The 15,490-nt window shown below is 36.9% G+C and overlaps 3 protein-coding genes across 5 annotated transcripts; 1 reads left to right on the top strand and 2 right to left on the bottom strand.

Annotated features, from left to right (window-relative positions):
• Positions 1-70: 70 nt before the first annotated feature.
• Positions 71-5,358, bottom strand: LOC107595019 (coiled-coil domain-containing protein 125-like). Of its 2 annotated transcripts, none has more exons than XM_016285287.1 (12): positions 5,289-5,358; positions 4,746-5,057; positions 4,273-4,334; positions 4,015-4,101; positions 3,850-3,927; positions 3,672-3,757; positions 3,304-3,386; positions 3,123-3,235; positions 2,938-3,045; positions 2,633-2,786; positions 554-666; positions 71-443 (listed from the first exon to the last, which is right to left on the bottom strand). In XM_016285287.1, exons 2-12 carry the CDS (start codon positions 5,029-5,031, stop codon positions 129-131), a joined length of 1,485 nt encoding a protein of 494 aa, XP_016140773.1. In that variant the 5' UTR covers positions 5,032-5,057; positions 5,289-5,358; the 3' UTR covers positions 71-128. The 2 variants fall into 2 exon arrangements, with proteins under 2 accessions (XP_016140773.1, XP_016140774.1); XM_016285288.1 differs by having other exon boundaries at positions 4,746-5,004; positions 5,289-5,352.
• Positions 5,359-5,785: 427 nt separating this feature from the next.
• Positions 5,786-10,837, bottom strand: LOC107595018 (cell cycle checkpoint protein RAD17-like). 2 transcript variants are annotated; one of them, XM_016285284.1, is made up of 17 exons: positions 10,744-10,837; positions 10,320-10,405; positions 9,940-10,188; positions 9,546-9,623; positions 9,278-9,440; positions 8,941-9,077; positions 8,673-8,725; positions 8,456-8,578; positions 8,295-8,364; positions 8,077-8,188; positions 7,775-7,963; positions 7,567-7,652; positions 7,327-7,473; positions 7,032-7,178; positions 6,804-6,924; positions 6,505-6,562; positions 5,786-6,426 (listed from the first exon to the last, which is right to left on the bottom strand). In XM_016285284.1, exons 2-17 carry the CDS (start codon positions 10,359-10,361, stop codon positions 6,180-6,182), a joined length of 2,022 nt encoding a protein of 673 aa, XP_016140770.1. In that variant the 5' UTR covers positions 10,362-10,405; positions 10,744-10,837; the 3' UTR covers positions 5,786-6,179. The 2 variants fall into 2 exon arrangements, with proteins under 2 accessions (XP_016140770.1, XP_016140772.1); XM_016285286.1 differs by having other exon boundaries at positions 10,320-10,400; positions 10,744-10,832.
• A 40-nt stretch (positions 10,838-10,877) lies between these two features.
• Positions 10,878-12,510, top strand: LOC107595020 (adenylate kinase isoenzyme 6-like). The gene is made up of 5 exons (XM_016285289.1): positions 10,878-11,121; positions 11,275-11,367; positions 11,452-11,510; positions 11,735-11,880; positions 12,198-12,510. Exons 1-5 carry the CDS (start codon positions 11,085-11,087, stop codon positions 12,385-12,387), a joined length of 525 nt encoding a protein of 174 aa, XP_016140775.1. The 5' UTR covers positions 10,878-11,084; the 3' UTR covers positions 12,388-12,510.
• The last annotated feature ends 2,980 nt before the right edge of the window (positions 12,511-15,490 follow it).

Raw genomic sequence — 15,490 nt, 5'->3', positions numbered from 1 at the left:
TTAAGTTCTGTCATTCTAGGTTATTCAGGGTTACCTGGTGTTCTGGTTCATCCTAGGTAATGGCACAAAATATATGAAAATATTGCAGGTATTTGTCTTTTGAAATAATACAACATTTTCTTGTTCTTTTAAACATCTTTATTGTCAGTTTCTTTAATTTCAGTGGAGGCTTGATTTGGTTTGGAGGACTGCTCATCATGAGCTGCAGGGCTGTCAGGAACAGAGAGATGCTGTGATCCACCGCTGTCTGCAGAGCATCTACAGTCTCTTCCTCTGCTCCATTCACTCTCCTCAGAAGCCTCTGTTTTTGTTTTACTGTCTTTGTGTGAGAGGCCGAGCTCCTCTAGCTGCATCTGGAGACGTTTTTCCAGATCTTCAGTGTTTCGCGCCAACATGTAGCTCACCTTCCTCTGATGTGCCAAAGCCTCCTCTTTGTCATTTAACTGGAGAGGGAAGACAACCAAAAAGTAGTCAACTCAAAATGTATAGAGAAAGTATATAGAAAAGTATATAAATTTTTTTTAACATAGGCCATAATTAAAAGTTTACTGACCAGATCAAGCAGCATATGCAGTGTTTCATTTGAATCGGCTGATATCTTTCCTTCACTTGTTGTGGGCAGAAATTTCTTTAGCCTTTCACCTACACTGAGAGACCCTTGCTTCCCTTTAAAAATAAATAAATAAAAAAATGACAAGAAATAAAGAGAGTGGCATTGTAAAAGTACAGCATTGTGCCACATGAAACTGCAGTAATGGTGTCTACCAGAGAGAGTACAAGGAAATGATGGACCAGTTGTAGAAATGAGCCAGTGGTCTTACTGGTTAGTGCACTGCTTTCTGTTTTTGGTCCAGAATATGCATTCACATTTTTTTTATTTTGATTTGATTGATTGATTGATTGATTGATTGCATGAGCCAGGTCAATCATCATAAACTAAACCTATTCAAACATTTTTATTAAATGTAAATAAAGCTTAGGATATTACATAAATATTAGATGAAATAACTTAAACAGTTTGAAGCAGTAAAATTACTGGAAATAAATAAAAACTAATACTTGAACTATAACTAAAACAGAAAATAAAATGAAATCTGATAATGTCATATATATATATATATATATATATATATATATATTAGGGGTGCAACGGTTCTCTGTAAAAAATCGAACCGTACCGTTCTCCACACACGGTTCGGCATGCACTAGGACCGCACTTCAACTTAACTCTGACAATGCATCTGTAATATGGTTTGTTAGAGTTCGGCTAATGCATGTTTCTGTTGATGGATACAAATTCTGGCTTCCCAATACATTACAACAAGAGTGATGAAAAAAACAATATGTGGACAAACCAGTCACTCTTTAATCAATGCGAGTGCTTTATGCTGGAATAACTGTCATTTATGCCGTCATCACGTGAAGTATTGTGTTTGAATGGACAAATTCACACAAAAATTATGTCAAAATACCCGTCTTGGTGAGTATCCTAGCAGACATAGTCGGCTGAACGTACAGTATCAGTGCACTGGATCAATGCGTTCTCTTAAAGTGACAGCACTTTCTTAATGTTAATCAAACAGCAACAACACGGAAATCACTCACTGCTCTTGATTGAATAACTTTTGTAACTTTAATAAAGATTAATCTTTAATTTATACAGTCAAATATGCAATGTTATTTTACATTTGATTTATTCAATTTCTGTACCTAAAAACTATGTTATAGACCTACCTAAAAAACCTGAAAAGCACTGTTTATTTTATTTGTATCTTTTTTCACTGTTTATTTATTTGTGCTGTTGCTTGTAGTTAGATTATTTGTTCTTATTTCTTTATTTTTATTTGACAATATAGTTTTCCCCCTAAACATAGCACATACCGAACCGTACCGAAACCGTGACTCTAAAACCGTGATACAAACCGAACCGTGAGTAAGTTGAACCGTATATATATAAACAATTGTATATGAACTATATTTAAAAATCTAGATATTAATAAAAACTTTAATTATAATGATATATGTGACCCTGGACCACAAAATAAGTCATAAGGGTACATTTTTTGAAATTGAGATTTATACATCATATAAATCAGCTTTCCATTGATGTATGGTTTGTTAGGATAGGACAATATTTGGCTGAGATACAACTATTTGGATATCTGGAATCTGAGGGTGCAAAAAAATCTAAATGTTAAGAAAATCGTCTTTAAATTGTCCAAATGAAGTTCTTAGCAATGCATATTACTAATCAAAAATTCAGTTTTGATATATTTACAGTAGGAAATTTACAAAATATCTTCATGGAACATGATCTTTACTTAATATCCTAATGATTTTTGGCATAAAAGAAAAATCGATCATTTTGACCCACACAATGTATTTTTGGCTATCGCTACAAATATATATTTTTCTGGTTTTGTGATCCAGGGTCACATATATAAATGATACTAAAATAACACAAGGCCCTAACTTGAGCCAAAAAAAAAAAAAACGATATCAATTTTGTCAGATTTTATTGCTGATTTTGAATACTTTTTGGAGATTTCTGTGGACAGTTTTAATGAAAGTGACATCTGTTACACTGCATGATTTTTCTCAGTTTTAGCTTTACAGGTGAGCAGCACTTTACCTCTCTCATCCCTTTGGTAATGTGGCTGGTGTCTGTCGGTCTCAGCCTGCCGGAGCACGTTCTCACCGACTCTCCTTAACTGCTGCTCAAAGGCGATGCGGAAAGCATCCATCATGACATAAGCCTCCTCCTTCCTCTTCTGCTGCTCCTCCAGCTAATGCAGACAAATGCATTGTGTTACAAGACCCTCAAAGACAAATGAGCAAAGTCAGAGCTGTAATGGATTTAATACATGTACTGGCTGAATAGGAGGGTTAATTTGCAAAGTAATGGAACAGAAGTATTGACAAATACAAGACGAGCACCTCTTGCTTGAGCTGGAGAACCTGTTTGCGACTTGCAGCAGCACTTCTGGCACAAGAGCATGGCTTGCCCCCATTAGAGTTACACTGACATGCCCCATACACTGCCAGCTGAGAGATAAGAGGACAGAGAGCTGTTTAGTCCAGAACAAAGCTGTTTAACACAGACTACAATTAATCAACATTACCTCTAGAGCCGAACCGTCTGTTCTCAGGCTGCATGGAGGCTGGGTCCTCTGGTAGTCCCTTCTTTCCTTAGCACTGAGCATAGACAGGAGCTCCAGACATTTTTGGCTCAGAGCTAAGACACGAAATGCAAAATTATGCACTGGAAACAAACATAAATGCAAGAAATATGATGTGACTTACAAGCATTCTCTGTCCTTTGCTCCTGATGCTCTCTCATTTTCTCCTCTAGTGCTTTCTTTAGGGCTTCGTTTTCTGCCAACACCCTGAAGTGGTATAGACATGAACCAGTGACATGTGGGCATTTTTAAAGTGACATGAATTCAAAACAGACCCCATTTATATAACAGACTCTCAATATGTAGCTTGAGTCTTATTGGGAATGTTATTAAAAATAGACATTTTTATCAAAAATGGTTGCGGATAGCATTTCACATTGACCTTTTAGTAGGGATGAAATAGCGGCAAATCTTTTCTTCTGTATCACCAGAGAGAAGACTGTCGTTTTTGATTCATGCCAACTATAAAAGTGTCTTTTTGCATGCGTATACCTCTCATACTTTAAACTCCATGAGTTTTCCACATTCTTGAACTGCACCTGGTTGAAAGTGATCTCCCATTGCAGTGCATTAACCTCCTGTGTGGAAAAGAATGAAAAGAAACGAGATCATATTTGTGCCTGCATTAAAAATGATTAAAAGCGGTTTAGTTATTGCTTGAGTAGGACACCTTTTCTAGGGCCTTGTTCCTCTCTTCACTCTTCTGAAGCAATATTTTAGTATGACAAGTTGCTTTGTCCAAGATTGCCTTAAGGGACAAAATGTAGCACAGGGCTTTAAACCACTTCATAAATGACCTAATAATTATATTAATCATCAAAATATTTTGAAATACCTGTCCTTGCAAGATCCTAAGAGCTTCATGTTTTCCCTCCAGGTGGCGATGAGTGACCTCCAGTTCTGTGCGTAACAGCTCCACTTCCTGATATGGAGCGAAGATTTACATACACCTGAGACATGTTCATATGTGAAGATGTAGATCTTTTCTTTACTCCATTCAAAAACTCACAGGGGTGCTACTTTTCTTCAGCTTGTCCTCTATTGTGTAAGACATGGAAAATATTTTGTTGGAAAGTCTCATTAGTAAGTTTACCTCTGTGACCTCCTGTAGTCTTCTCTGCAGCAGCTCTTCACTTGTGTCCTCAGAAGAGCTTTCTACAACAGAACGCAGTTAGATGTAAAATAATAAGACACTTTTGTTTTTTGCATGTCAAGCACATGGTTTTCTAGGTTTGCCAGCACATCATATCCTGGTGGTAGTGTGGTTCTCAAATGACTATTGTTGAATATTTGTTTAAGTACAGAATTGCTCAAGGGAGTACACAAAGTTTCCTTCCTGATAAGAAACAGCAGGTGTTGACTTCACCAAATATCAACAGAGCATGCACAGTAAAAACCCCTGGTCGGACATTACCAGGAAGCTATCAATAGCTTTTAATAAACATGACTCACTTTTTTTTTTTTATAAACTCTGTACAGTATAGCTTAGTCTGCTCCGTGTCCAAGAAAGAATCTAAGAGGTCTGAAGGTTTTAAATGACTTTAGAAACCAGTCCAGAAGACTAACCTGATTGTCTTTTCTCCCACCGTGCAGCTCGTTCAGCTTCCAGTTCTTCCCTAAAAACAGCATACATGGCTCTGCATGATGTCCAAGAGAAGGGTCCATTGCTTCTTTCGCTGCCCCCTTTTATTGGTCGTGACTGAGACAGGAAGCCCAGAAACTTTCCCTTACTCTTAATTTGTGGGAGATGGTCATGATGTCCTCTGGATCTGGCCCCCATGCCATCACCTAGATCCCCCTCTCTCATGTCATCTTCTGTGGGGCACTGAGGGCATAAACCCTCACCTTGCATCACAATAAACTTCTAAAAAAAAAAGTCTGAGAGACAAAAAAGTATAGACTATCAGTTAAGTACTGCGCCTAATTAAAGACATTAAAACTGAAGTCTATGTAAATATCATGTTTGACAGTCAAAACAGAAGACATGGAGCTCGATACTTTCTGTGTAGCTTACTGCTGGCGGTTAAAGCAAAACGAAACTTTTATCGTTACTAGAAAATAGAAGTTAGAATAATAAGGTTAGACAATAAAAATATAACCATTACAAACCTTTACGAAAAGTTCAACCTTGAGGGGTCGTATTTCGTTAAGAAGAACAACGGCGAAATTCCACTTCAAGACTTTCCGCTGACGGAGTGAAACTAGTAAAGGGGCGTGTCTGACCCAACAGGTGCTTTATTGCAAAAGTACACACTATAGATCGTGACATATGTCGCTCTAGTGTTACAGTTCCAGGGATCCCCAATAAGATAATAGAAAAAAGAACCTTCATGAAAATCATTCATAAGAGCTACTAGTATTAATTCCTTAATTCCTAGATGAACTGTAAAAAATAAAGATTGTTTCTTTTAACCATTATATAAAATTTAATAAAAATAGCAATACATTGTATACAAATGTAACCACATTTATACACCTAAAACATACAAATACATGACACATAACTTTCCACAGACTCCCTGCTGTATCTTTAGCCCCCCAGCGACAGTAACAAATATGGATTCATAGATTTAATAAACAAACAAACAAATAACAAAACAGCCATCAAAGTTGCAAACATTAATTTATTGCAGTCACTTATTTAACTGAAGTGTAGATTATCTACTTCTCAGTCTCACAGCATTGTTACACCATGACAACATAAAAAAATTAATTATGGCTGTAAATGGTCATACTAGGTTCTATTTTTAGAGATACTTTCACTAATATTCTCTGAAAAAAAAAAACAGCTGAAACTGTGTACAGAACCCGTACATTTCAACACAAGTAAGAACATATGAACAATTCTCTACAGCAACATACTGTGTTGGGGCACATAAATATCTACTAATAATTACCATCTTAAAACATAAACAAAGAAAAGCAAAAAAACTATGACCTAAAGGTACAACAACTGCATCAGGGGAAGTGATATTAAATATGTCCATGGCATGTGATCAGTCAATTACTGTCATATTCCTCAATTAAGAGGTCTTCCTCATCTAAAAGGGCTTCAGTGCTTGTGGGCTGGGGCTGGCTGGCAGAAAGTTCCCCAGGAGGATCCTGGCTGTTTGGCAATGTGGGCTCAGTTGTGGCATTTCCTGCTCTGGATTCCGGGTCAAGAGACGGAGCAGCAGCAGAATCTTCATTTTCACTGTCAGCATCCAAAATACCAGGGTCTTTGTCATTAAGTGCTTCAAGTCTCAGCCTGAAAATAAAGACATGTATTAAACCATTTGAGAAATCTTTCAAATGCAATAATACTTCAAAGTTGTGTTTATCTCACCTTCCAGGAACCCTCTTTTGAGAAAGAAGGCCAACATTCTGGATGAAGGCTATTTGAGCTGATATGAGAAAGATGGAAAAAATATATTAAATAGAACAAATAGACAAAGCTGAATTATGTATGAGGAGAAATGCACCATTCACTTTTGAACAAAGTCTAGCATAGTCGTGTAGGAGGCAGGAAAATAATAAATATTGAACTTGAAAGATTATGGTATGCAGTTTGATAAAAAAAAATTTTTGGAATAAATTTTAATTGTGTATTTGTATATTTTGTGAATGCTAAGGTCACATATTCACCTTGATTTCTCATTGGGTTGGTGAGCTTTGCAAGGTAAGGCACCAGTTCTGTCAGGAGGCTCACAGGAGTAAGGCAGAAATTTAAGAAGAGCGATTGTGCGGTCAGGTAATTCTCTCGATACTATCACAAAACCAGGGTTAAAATATATCAGTATGATAAATTAACAATTACTTACAATGCTGAATAATACAAGTACAACAGATAGATAAAGTAAAAAATAAATATACCATCTTGTTTATGTGTAGCCAATGCGGTTTATGAAGAGGCCTGAATCTGGCATTGGACTGGCTGCTAGCTTGTGCTCGAGAAGAGTTTGAGTGCATAAGGCCTCTAGTGGCCACTGATGAGCCATATTCCAACATAGTCGACCTTGACTGTGAAAAGATGAACACCATTTCAACAAAAAGTTGTTGCTAAGATACTACATAATGATAGTCCTCAGAAATCAAATGTTACATCTTAGAGCAACCTTGCATATCCCTATGTGTGTTATTATGGAAGTCCAATAGCATTTGCACTCACGCTCCACTCTGCTGTCAGGAAGTCTGCATCAGAGAGGTACTCGCTGGCTCGTGCTATATCCTCCACATCCGAAAAGAAGTCAGGGTAGTTCTGATGCAAGAAGAGGTTGAAGAATTCCCCAGACATATGGGAACGCTCAATGACAAGCTGAGGAAAATATCATAATCAAAAGATTGTTAGAACATTAAAGCAGATGAAACTTTTCATATAGTGCAATTTACAAGATAAATTAATATTTACTTCAGGATCAACAAGTAGTTTGTCCCTCTGATGATCTGTTAAATGTGAAGGCAGCTTGGGTGCTTGAGAGCTTTCATAGCTTTCACCTAAAAATCACATGCCATCCATTGGTATAAATATGAATGAATTTACACACAGTTCATGATGTACAACACATCATAGTAATCGGGAGAAAAACATTTAAAAATGGGAGTTGAAAACGACTAACGTTTGCAGTAGAGGATTTTCCCTAAAGCTCTGAAAAGGAAAAGTGAAGCATCTTTCCCTCCAATAGCTTGGCTTTCAACCTGCATGTCTGTTGATTTTGAAGACTTGCTCCTGCACTTTGCCCTCACGACAGGTTTTGCTGTGGATTTGCCCTTCTTGGAAGCCCAGAGTCTTTTCTCCAGACAACTGTCTGAGAATCGAAAAGAATGAATGCATAATTACAGCTATAAACTTATTTTAAAGAATGACAGAATAAATTAATTTTATATACTATATAAATAGTTTCAGTGGCTATTTTCTCACCGGTAAATGAAGAAAACTGCAAGCTGTTGATGGCACTGCGAATATCTCCTGAACTTCCTGAGCAAAGAAGATCTAGAGCACCTTTATCAGGAACAGAGATCCTGCCAGAACTCTGCAAAGGCCATTTAAAGATATAGACATGCTGAGTGAAGTATTATAGATCTCGGGGTCAAAACGATCTGCTCAGAAGGCACAGAAAAGCAAACCACACAACCTACCTTTCCAGCCTCAATGGTTACAATGCGGCTTAGGACCTTCATCATACTGGTGGGGGCCACAGGATTAAAACTGAAAAAAAGAGATGCTTTACCTATGACGACCTTGAGTTCGAATATTTTTAACTAAGAGTTCTGAAAAATTTAATTGGTTGTATTTGTACCTAATGCTGTGAATTTCAAGTTCATGCAGAACATCCTTAAAGAGAAGTCTGGCGTTTTTGTCCCCGCTGAGACTATCGGACACAATCAGGACCAGTGGGCACCGGCCAGTCTTAATAAATTGCCTAAATGAACAAGCAAAAATAAGGACAATGATAATCAAGATACCAGTGACAACTAATTATTAACAATACTTCAAAATATAGTACTAGAGCTCACCGGAGTATATCATGCAAGCACCCTGGTTGCCTATAGAACTGGTTTGGAAATTCCTGAGATAAAACAAGAAACAATGGAAAAGTGTCACTCAGCTTCTCGATTTTAATTTAGTATTCATGTTCAGTTTCTCATCAATTTCAAAATCAATTGTATTTTACTAGCCCAACTCTTTCTTTTTTGTATAATGTATTTCAGATTTATGCACAAAAAAAAAAAAGTGTTTTTCAACATCATAGTGATATTTTTGAAGAGCAGTTCTGTGCAACACCTCTATAAGAATTATTTTCCTGTCTTCAGTCACTTTCTCTCCGCTCATTTGTAGACGGCTGTATTTGTTGGCTCTTAGCAGGAACTCTTGGAATAACCCTGTTTGTGAGCTGCCATGGAAACTGTTAAACCTTGAATCTGTTAGAATAAAAAGGTCAGAGGAATAAGCTAAAAAAAAAACATTTCATAATATACAGAGACTGAGACATTACTTCATCCATATATGATTCTGATATGTGATAAAAATAAGGGTGCTAAATAATTATCATTGACTAGATATTACGCATGGTGTCACAACATGAACATCAGTCACGGCTAGTAAGAAGAAGACTCCTGACCTGGATCAAAGCTTTGTGTGAACAAATCCTCCGCTTTGTACTGAGAGGTGGTGGAGGGATTTGACCACTCTTGGATCTGAAAACCCAAATCCTTGGCAAGGACTCGGACAGTTGCCGTCTTCCCACATCCTGAGGGGCCAGTGAGCAACAGAATGGCGCCACCCTGTGGAGCAATAACCACAAATTCAACACAGAGTATAAAAAACAATCCCCAAATGACTCAATAAACATACATCTCCCAACATACAGTACTTCATGCTTGTCAGACCTTTTTTGATTTGTCCAAATTAACTCTCAACCAGCTTTCAACTTCTTCAACTTTCTTTTTGTGGACAGCCAGTTCGGCCTGTCAGAAATAATAAGAAAAAAAAACATTTAAAGCAACAAAGCTTGTAGATTGAGATAACAGCGATATGAAAATGTTAAGTAACAGACAGATGTGTTCTTTGGCGCACAATCTATCTCAGAGTAAAATAGTTTGTATGACCTAGACTAGAGTGCTCAGCCCTACTGTATGAAATCTAATCAAACTCAATGAAATTGTCATAAACTAGCTTCAATCACACAGCTAAAAGTGTTTGAGAGGCATTGGAACTAAATTTCAGGAAGGTAAATTTTCCAAGAACTGTACCAAGCACCCCTGGGCCACACAATTTCTGTACCTGCGATTGGGGAGCATACATATCCACCCACGGCTCATCCTGGTCTGGTTTTTGTGCTTCACTTGACACACTGATCTGGTTGCTGGACACATGAGAATCTACTTTCCTCTTCCTGGATTTTTTCTCTGCTTGCTTCCCAGTAGATGGCCACTGGGTAGTTTTGCTTTCCCCTGAGAGTGGCCCCTTTTTCAGGGACCTGTTCACTCCTCCCAAAAGTTCGCCAAATGATGGCTCCACCCAGCTGTTTATCTTAACAGGAAATACAAGCAGAACACAAAGTACATCAGCATCAGTAGATTCAGAGCATCCTCATTCATTCTCAGAGTGCAGAGGATCATTTTGGATATGAAAAAAGAAAGAATGATCAAGATGTTACATACTTTTCCAGAGGACTGCTTTCCTCCCAGAGACAGCTTTGACATCGTCAATACTGACGTCCCATTCAGTTACTCCATGCAAAACTGTGCTGGGATGAAAACCAAATCATTTACATAATTTATAAAACAGGAGGACAGTAGTAGTATATGTTAGTATAATTAGTATAATTTCGACTATGTATGTGTATGTACAAGTGAAGCAAACTTTACTATAAGATATGTTTTAGAAGAACTCGTATACCAGTAATCCAGACATTTAATTAAAGCGTTATCCTCAATTTTGGCCACGTTATTAATCAGAGTTCAGAAAGTTCGCTCCTGACCGTTAGCTCGACTTAACGAATGCTAGCAGTCATTGTCAAGTTATCAGGCCAAATCAACCAAACCGTGGCTAGTACACTGTTTAGGCAATACAGCATAAACTTACCCTGATAATCTCTACAGAGGATCTTTATAGAACAACAATGCCGACTATTTGTGTTTGCAAGTAACAAGTAACTATTGTGCTAACTATCCCTTTAAAGCTGCGACGAACCGCCCCTCCGCTGGCGCATACTGATGGCGTCATCAAACACACGCCGCCACAATTTTGAACACGTTTTTATGTTGATCTATGTTCTGACAGTCAGGCACATCTTAAGATATGACCGGCGGATTATTTACATATCATATGTTTTTGTATGCTTATTGATACTGAGCATCCAGCTGAGATTTGAGGAAAACGAGCTGTGTTATTAATTGCATTATTTCCACGTGAGATACCTTGCAATGAGGATCATGAAGAGACCAAACATTCTTCTTACAGGTAGTCTACATTTTATTAGGTTGTTCCTAATAAAAAAATGTAGTTTGAATGTATTAAGTAGGTATAGCAATGATCAAAAATACTAGTAATAATAATAAAATGATGTTTTTTCATGATTGCTAAACATTGATATGCTTCCTCATGAACGGACAGGAACCCCTGGAGTAGGAAAGACCACTCTAGGCAAAGAGCTGGCTCAGAGAACAGGACTAACCTATGTGAATGTTGGTGATTTGGCACAGGAGTGTAAGTTATTGTTCTTTGAAATAAAAGTTTGTTGTTTATTTTTAAGAATTGGTTTTTAAATATATATATACTTATTCTCTTTAGGTCAGTTGTTCGAAGGATTTGATGAAGAATACCAGTGCCCTATATTGGATGAGGACAGGGTATGTACTATTGTAATGGATCTAATTGTTCCCCCTTTAATTGGATGATGTAGTCACATAATTTGTACAGTGTAATCTTGAACAAAATACATTTTATAGTGTTTTATTAGATAGGGGTATGGTATTCAGCAGGTTGTTGAATCCGCACTGACCACCATTTAAAAGCAAATCCAACAGGCTGCACATAATAAAACGAAATGTTAAAGACAATTTCATTGTTTTAGGTTGTGGATGAGCTGGAGGACAGAATGGGAGATGGAGGCGTGATTATTGATTACCATGGCTGTGATTTCTTTCCTGAACGCTGGTTTGACATTGTTTTTGTCCTCCGCACAGACAACACCAATCTCTACAATCGTCTTGAAAGCAGGTTTGTGTTCATAACAGTTAACAGTAATGTTCATTACATGTGATATTTCAGTTTAGGCCTTTTTGACTACTTTCTTTATCTTTAAAATAGATCTGGGATGAGCAGCACAGTGAACATTTGAGGAATTATTATTATTTTTTTAAATAATCCTAGGGCAGATAAAAGTTCCCCTTGTTGGAGAAGAATTTATATAGCATATTCAGACAATCTTAGTGATTAAGGGCCTAATGTACAGTTCAGCAGTCATGTACGTACTGTGTGGCTGTATGCTTCCTGTTGCTGTGATTTAAAAAAATATATATATCTTTCATATTCAGAGGATACACAGGAAAGAAGCTCCAGGACAATGTGCAGTGTGAGATTTTCCAGACTATCTATGAGGAAGCCATGGAAGCCTACAAGGAGGAGATAGTCCACCAGCTCCCCAGTAACACTCCTGAGGACCTGGAGGGGAATCTGGAGCAAATTGTTCAGTGGAGTGAACAATGGATGAAAGACAACAATTGACATGAGACATTATATGTGAAAGGCTCAAACACTTTTTGAGTTCATGTCAAAGTAGACAGACATCACATTTTATAGTTATTGTTCCCTTGCTTCCAAAATGAATGAATACAGTATTTAAAAGAGCCTCTTTCTGTTGACTAGTTTTATTTTTTTGATTAAATTATCAAAGAAAAATGTACATTCTTTGATAAATGATTGTTTAGCTGCCACCAAATACCAGAAACATTTACGTCTGTTAGTAAGTGGATTTTAGGATCAAATCTAATTCACAAAAATAATGGTAAATTACATGGGTGTTTCACCTTAAAAGATGGATCACAAGTACATAATTAGTTTATACTTGACATAATTGGATTAATTTGGCAACTCTTAAACGTAGCTACACGGTCTTATTTCTAGTCGGGGGAAAAAGTCACTCATGATGGAGCGTCAGTTTTATTCACTTTTCATCAGTCATTTAAAATCGCCGTTTCTATTTTTGCTTTATAGTTTTATTTTCTCTCTTATTCTCTCCTTTAATGCTCTATCAAGAATCAAACCATCATATCTACTTCTAAAATTCCTGGATGATCCAGTCCCTCTGGCATATCATCAAGTGCAAGGATAAAAATAAATCTGAGAATAATAAAAGAAACTAAGATATATATTGCCTCAGGTTGGTGCTGTGCAATAAATTGCTTTTATTTATTTTTTGCAAATTCGAAAAGACGGCAAAAAAAATGCAATTCAAATAGACTGATCCCTTGTAATTGGAATAAGGTGGCCACTAGGGATCTGCATCTCATGACTCAGGCCGATACGATACGCATCTCGATGCATAACGATACGATACATTAAAGATACATATGAAGCAGCTACCGATGCGATACGATTCACCCCTATTACGATGCAGTGCGATCCGATTTCGATTCGATTCAACACAATGCGATTCGATGCAATGGAGAAAATATGATCACTTTTAATGCCTCAAGGCCTGTTTCATAAAATAAGTTAACCAAATAAGCCAGGCTTATTTCAGTTAGTCTGACTCATTGTCAAATGATTTGGTTCCATAAAGCAAATTTAACATAGATCAACTTCAGCCACCGTTGGCAACTTATGCTGGGAAACTAACCTGGTCTAAAGCAGGTTAACTATCAGACTAAGCTGAGTTCCTCTAACACTGGCCGATAGGAACGCTAATATTTGGCTCTTTTTTTTTTTTTTTACAGTAGCCAAGCAGAAAGGCTCTCTCTGGTTTTATGACAGCTGTAGGCTACCTTTGCAGAACAGATAGCAGAACAGAACATTACAATCAAAAATTGCTCTTTAAAGCATTAAAATAGCAAAATTAAAAGTTAAAATCACTGAATTAAAATTAAAATAAATAATAAAGAAAATGACTTCTAAACTGCAATAAGAAGCACACATTAACTCATTTGAGCTTAGTATTTAGTACTGAACTAGCTTACATTTGATTTACCCATTACAATAGTCCCTTTATAGTTATAAGCCAGGCTTATTTCAGTTAGTCTGACTCATTGTCAAATGATTTGGTTCCATAAAGCAAATTTAACATAGATCAACTTCAGCCACCGTTGGCAACTTATGCTGGGAAACTAACCTGGTCTAAAGCAGGTTAACTATCAGACTAAGCTGAGTTCCTCTAACACTGACCGATAGGAACGCTATTATTTGACTCTTTTTTTTTTTTTTTTACAGTAGCCAAGCAGAAAGGCTCTCTCTGGTTTTATGACAGCTGTAGGCTACCTTTGCAGAACAGATAGCAGAACAGAACATTACAATCAAAAATTGCTCTTTAAAGCATTAAAATAGCAAAATTAAAAGTTAAAATCACTGAATTAAAATTAAAATAAATAATAAAGAAAATGACTTCTAAACTGCAATAAGAAGCACACATTAACTCATTTGAGCTTAGTATTTAGTACTGAACTAGCTTACATTTGATTTACCCATTACAATAGTCCCTTTATAGTTACTGCTATCATAAAAATACATCTACAAAAGGCACATTTAATGTCTAACAACAAATATTTTAGCAAAATGTATATTTTACTCAGAATTATTGCGCTCCTATTCGATTGCGCTCAGTCTGTTTAGCAGCCCACCCCTGACAGCAAAATGGAAATGAATATACAGATTATACATGAATATACAGATGAAAAATATACTTGTGACATGTCAGTTATGCACTGAGGAAAGCACAACGTCTCACATGCATTAAACAGCACAGATATACTCGCTGTTTGTCATGGTGGATCGATTTGATCCATGATCGACATTAAGGTCTGCTTAAGAATAATATAAACATATATTTATGTCTATCTGAGTTAGTTTGGGCTCAAAACATAAAAGCTGCAAAGAGTTTAATTGGCAAAAACCCCGAATGTCTAATGAATGTGAAACGTCAAACTAACTTTGCCGCCGTTTAAGAATAAGCGTGCACAAATGAGTGAGATTGTGTAAACTTAATTAGTCGTTTATGGAACCGCTTTAGCCCCGATTGATTTGTTAGGTTATTTCAAGTTTAGGATATTCTTTTCCTCGGGTGTCCGTGGTGTTGTGATGCGTTATATTCACGTGCAGCGGTGGTGATGAGAGCGCGCGCTTGAGAAACAAATACATAGATCACAGATTATTGGTCACTTTCTAAATAATAAATGTATAGTATATCCACTAGTAATTATATATAAATGAATCGGTTTTTATCGATGCAAATATGTTAGAAACGATGCATCGTGATACAAATGCCGACTTGTAGCCGATATGCACTTTTTAAACCGATGCACCGCATCGTTGACTTTTTATGCCGATGCACCGAGCGAATCGGGGAATCTTCCCATCCCTAGTGGCCACATTAACAATATTCAGTGAGTGATTTAATTGTGCTCAAATTATTGTGCTTACCAGTAGCCTTTTATTAACCGTTTATTTGGTCATTAATGGCCTTTTGTACATACACGGTACAGTGAACAGTGCCATCCTCTGAAAAACCCCACAGAATTTGTGTTGATAGAGCAACTGATTTTTCATAATGAAGTGTTTCATCTAGTGTTTCATCGTTTTCTTGTCAAACTGGTTTGTATCGTGACATCACACAGGA

The sequence above is a fragment of the Sinocyclocheilus grahami genome, unplaced genomic scaffold, assembly GCF_001515645.1.
Source record: "Sinocyclocheilus grahami isolate Dianchi unplaced genomic scaffold, SAMN03320097.WGS_v1.1 scaffold195.1, whole genome shotgun sequence".
In the NCBI taxonomy this organism is placed as follows: domain Eukaryota; kingdom Metazoa; phylum Chordata; class Actinopteri; order Cypriniformes; family Cyprinidae; genus Sinocyclocheilus; species Sinocyclocheilus grahami.
Note: the sequence above shows the minus strand (reverse complement) of the source record. Positions and strands in the feature narration are given on the sequence as shown.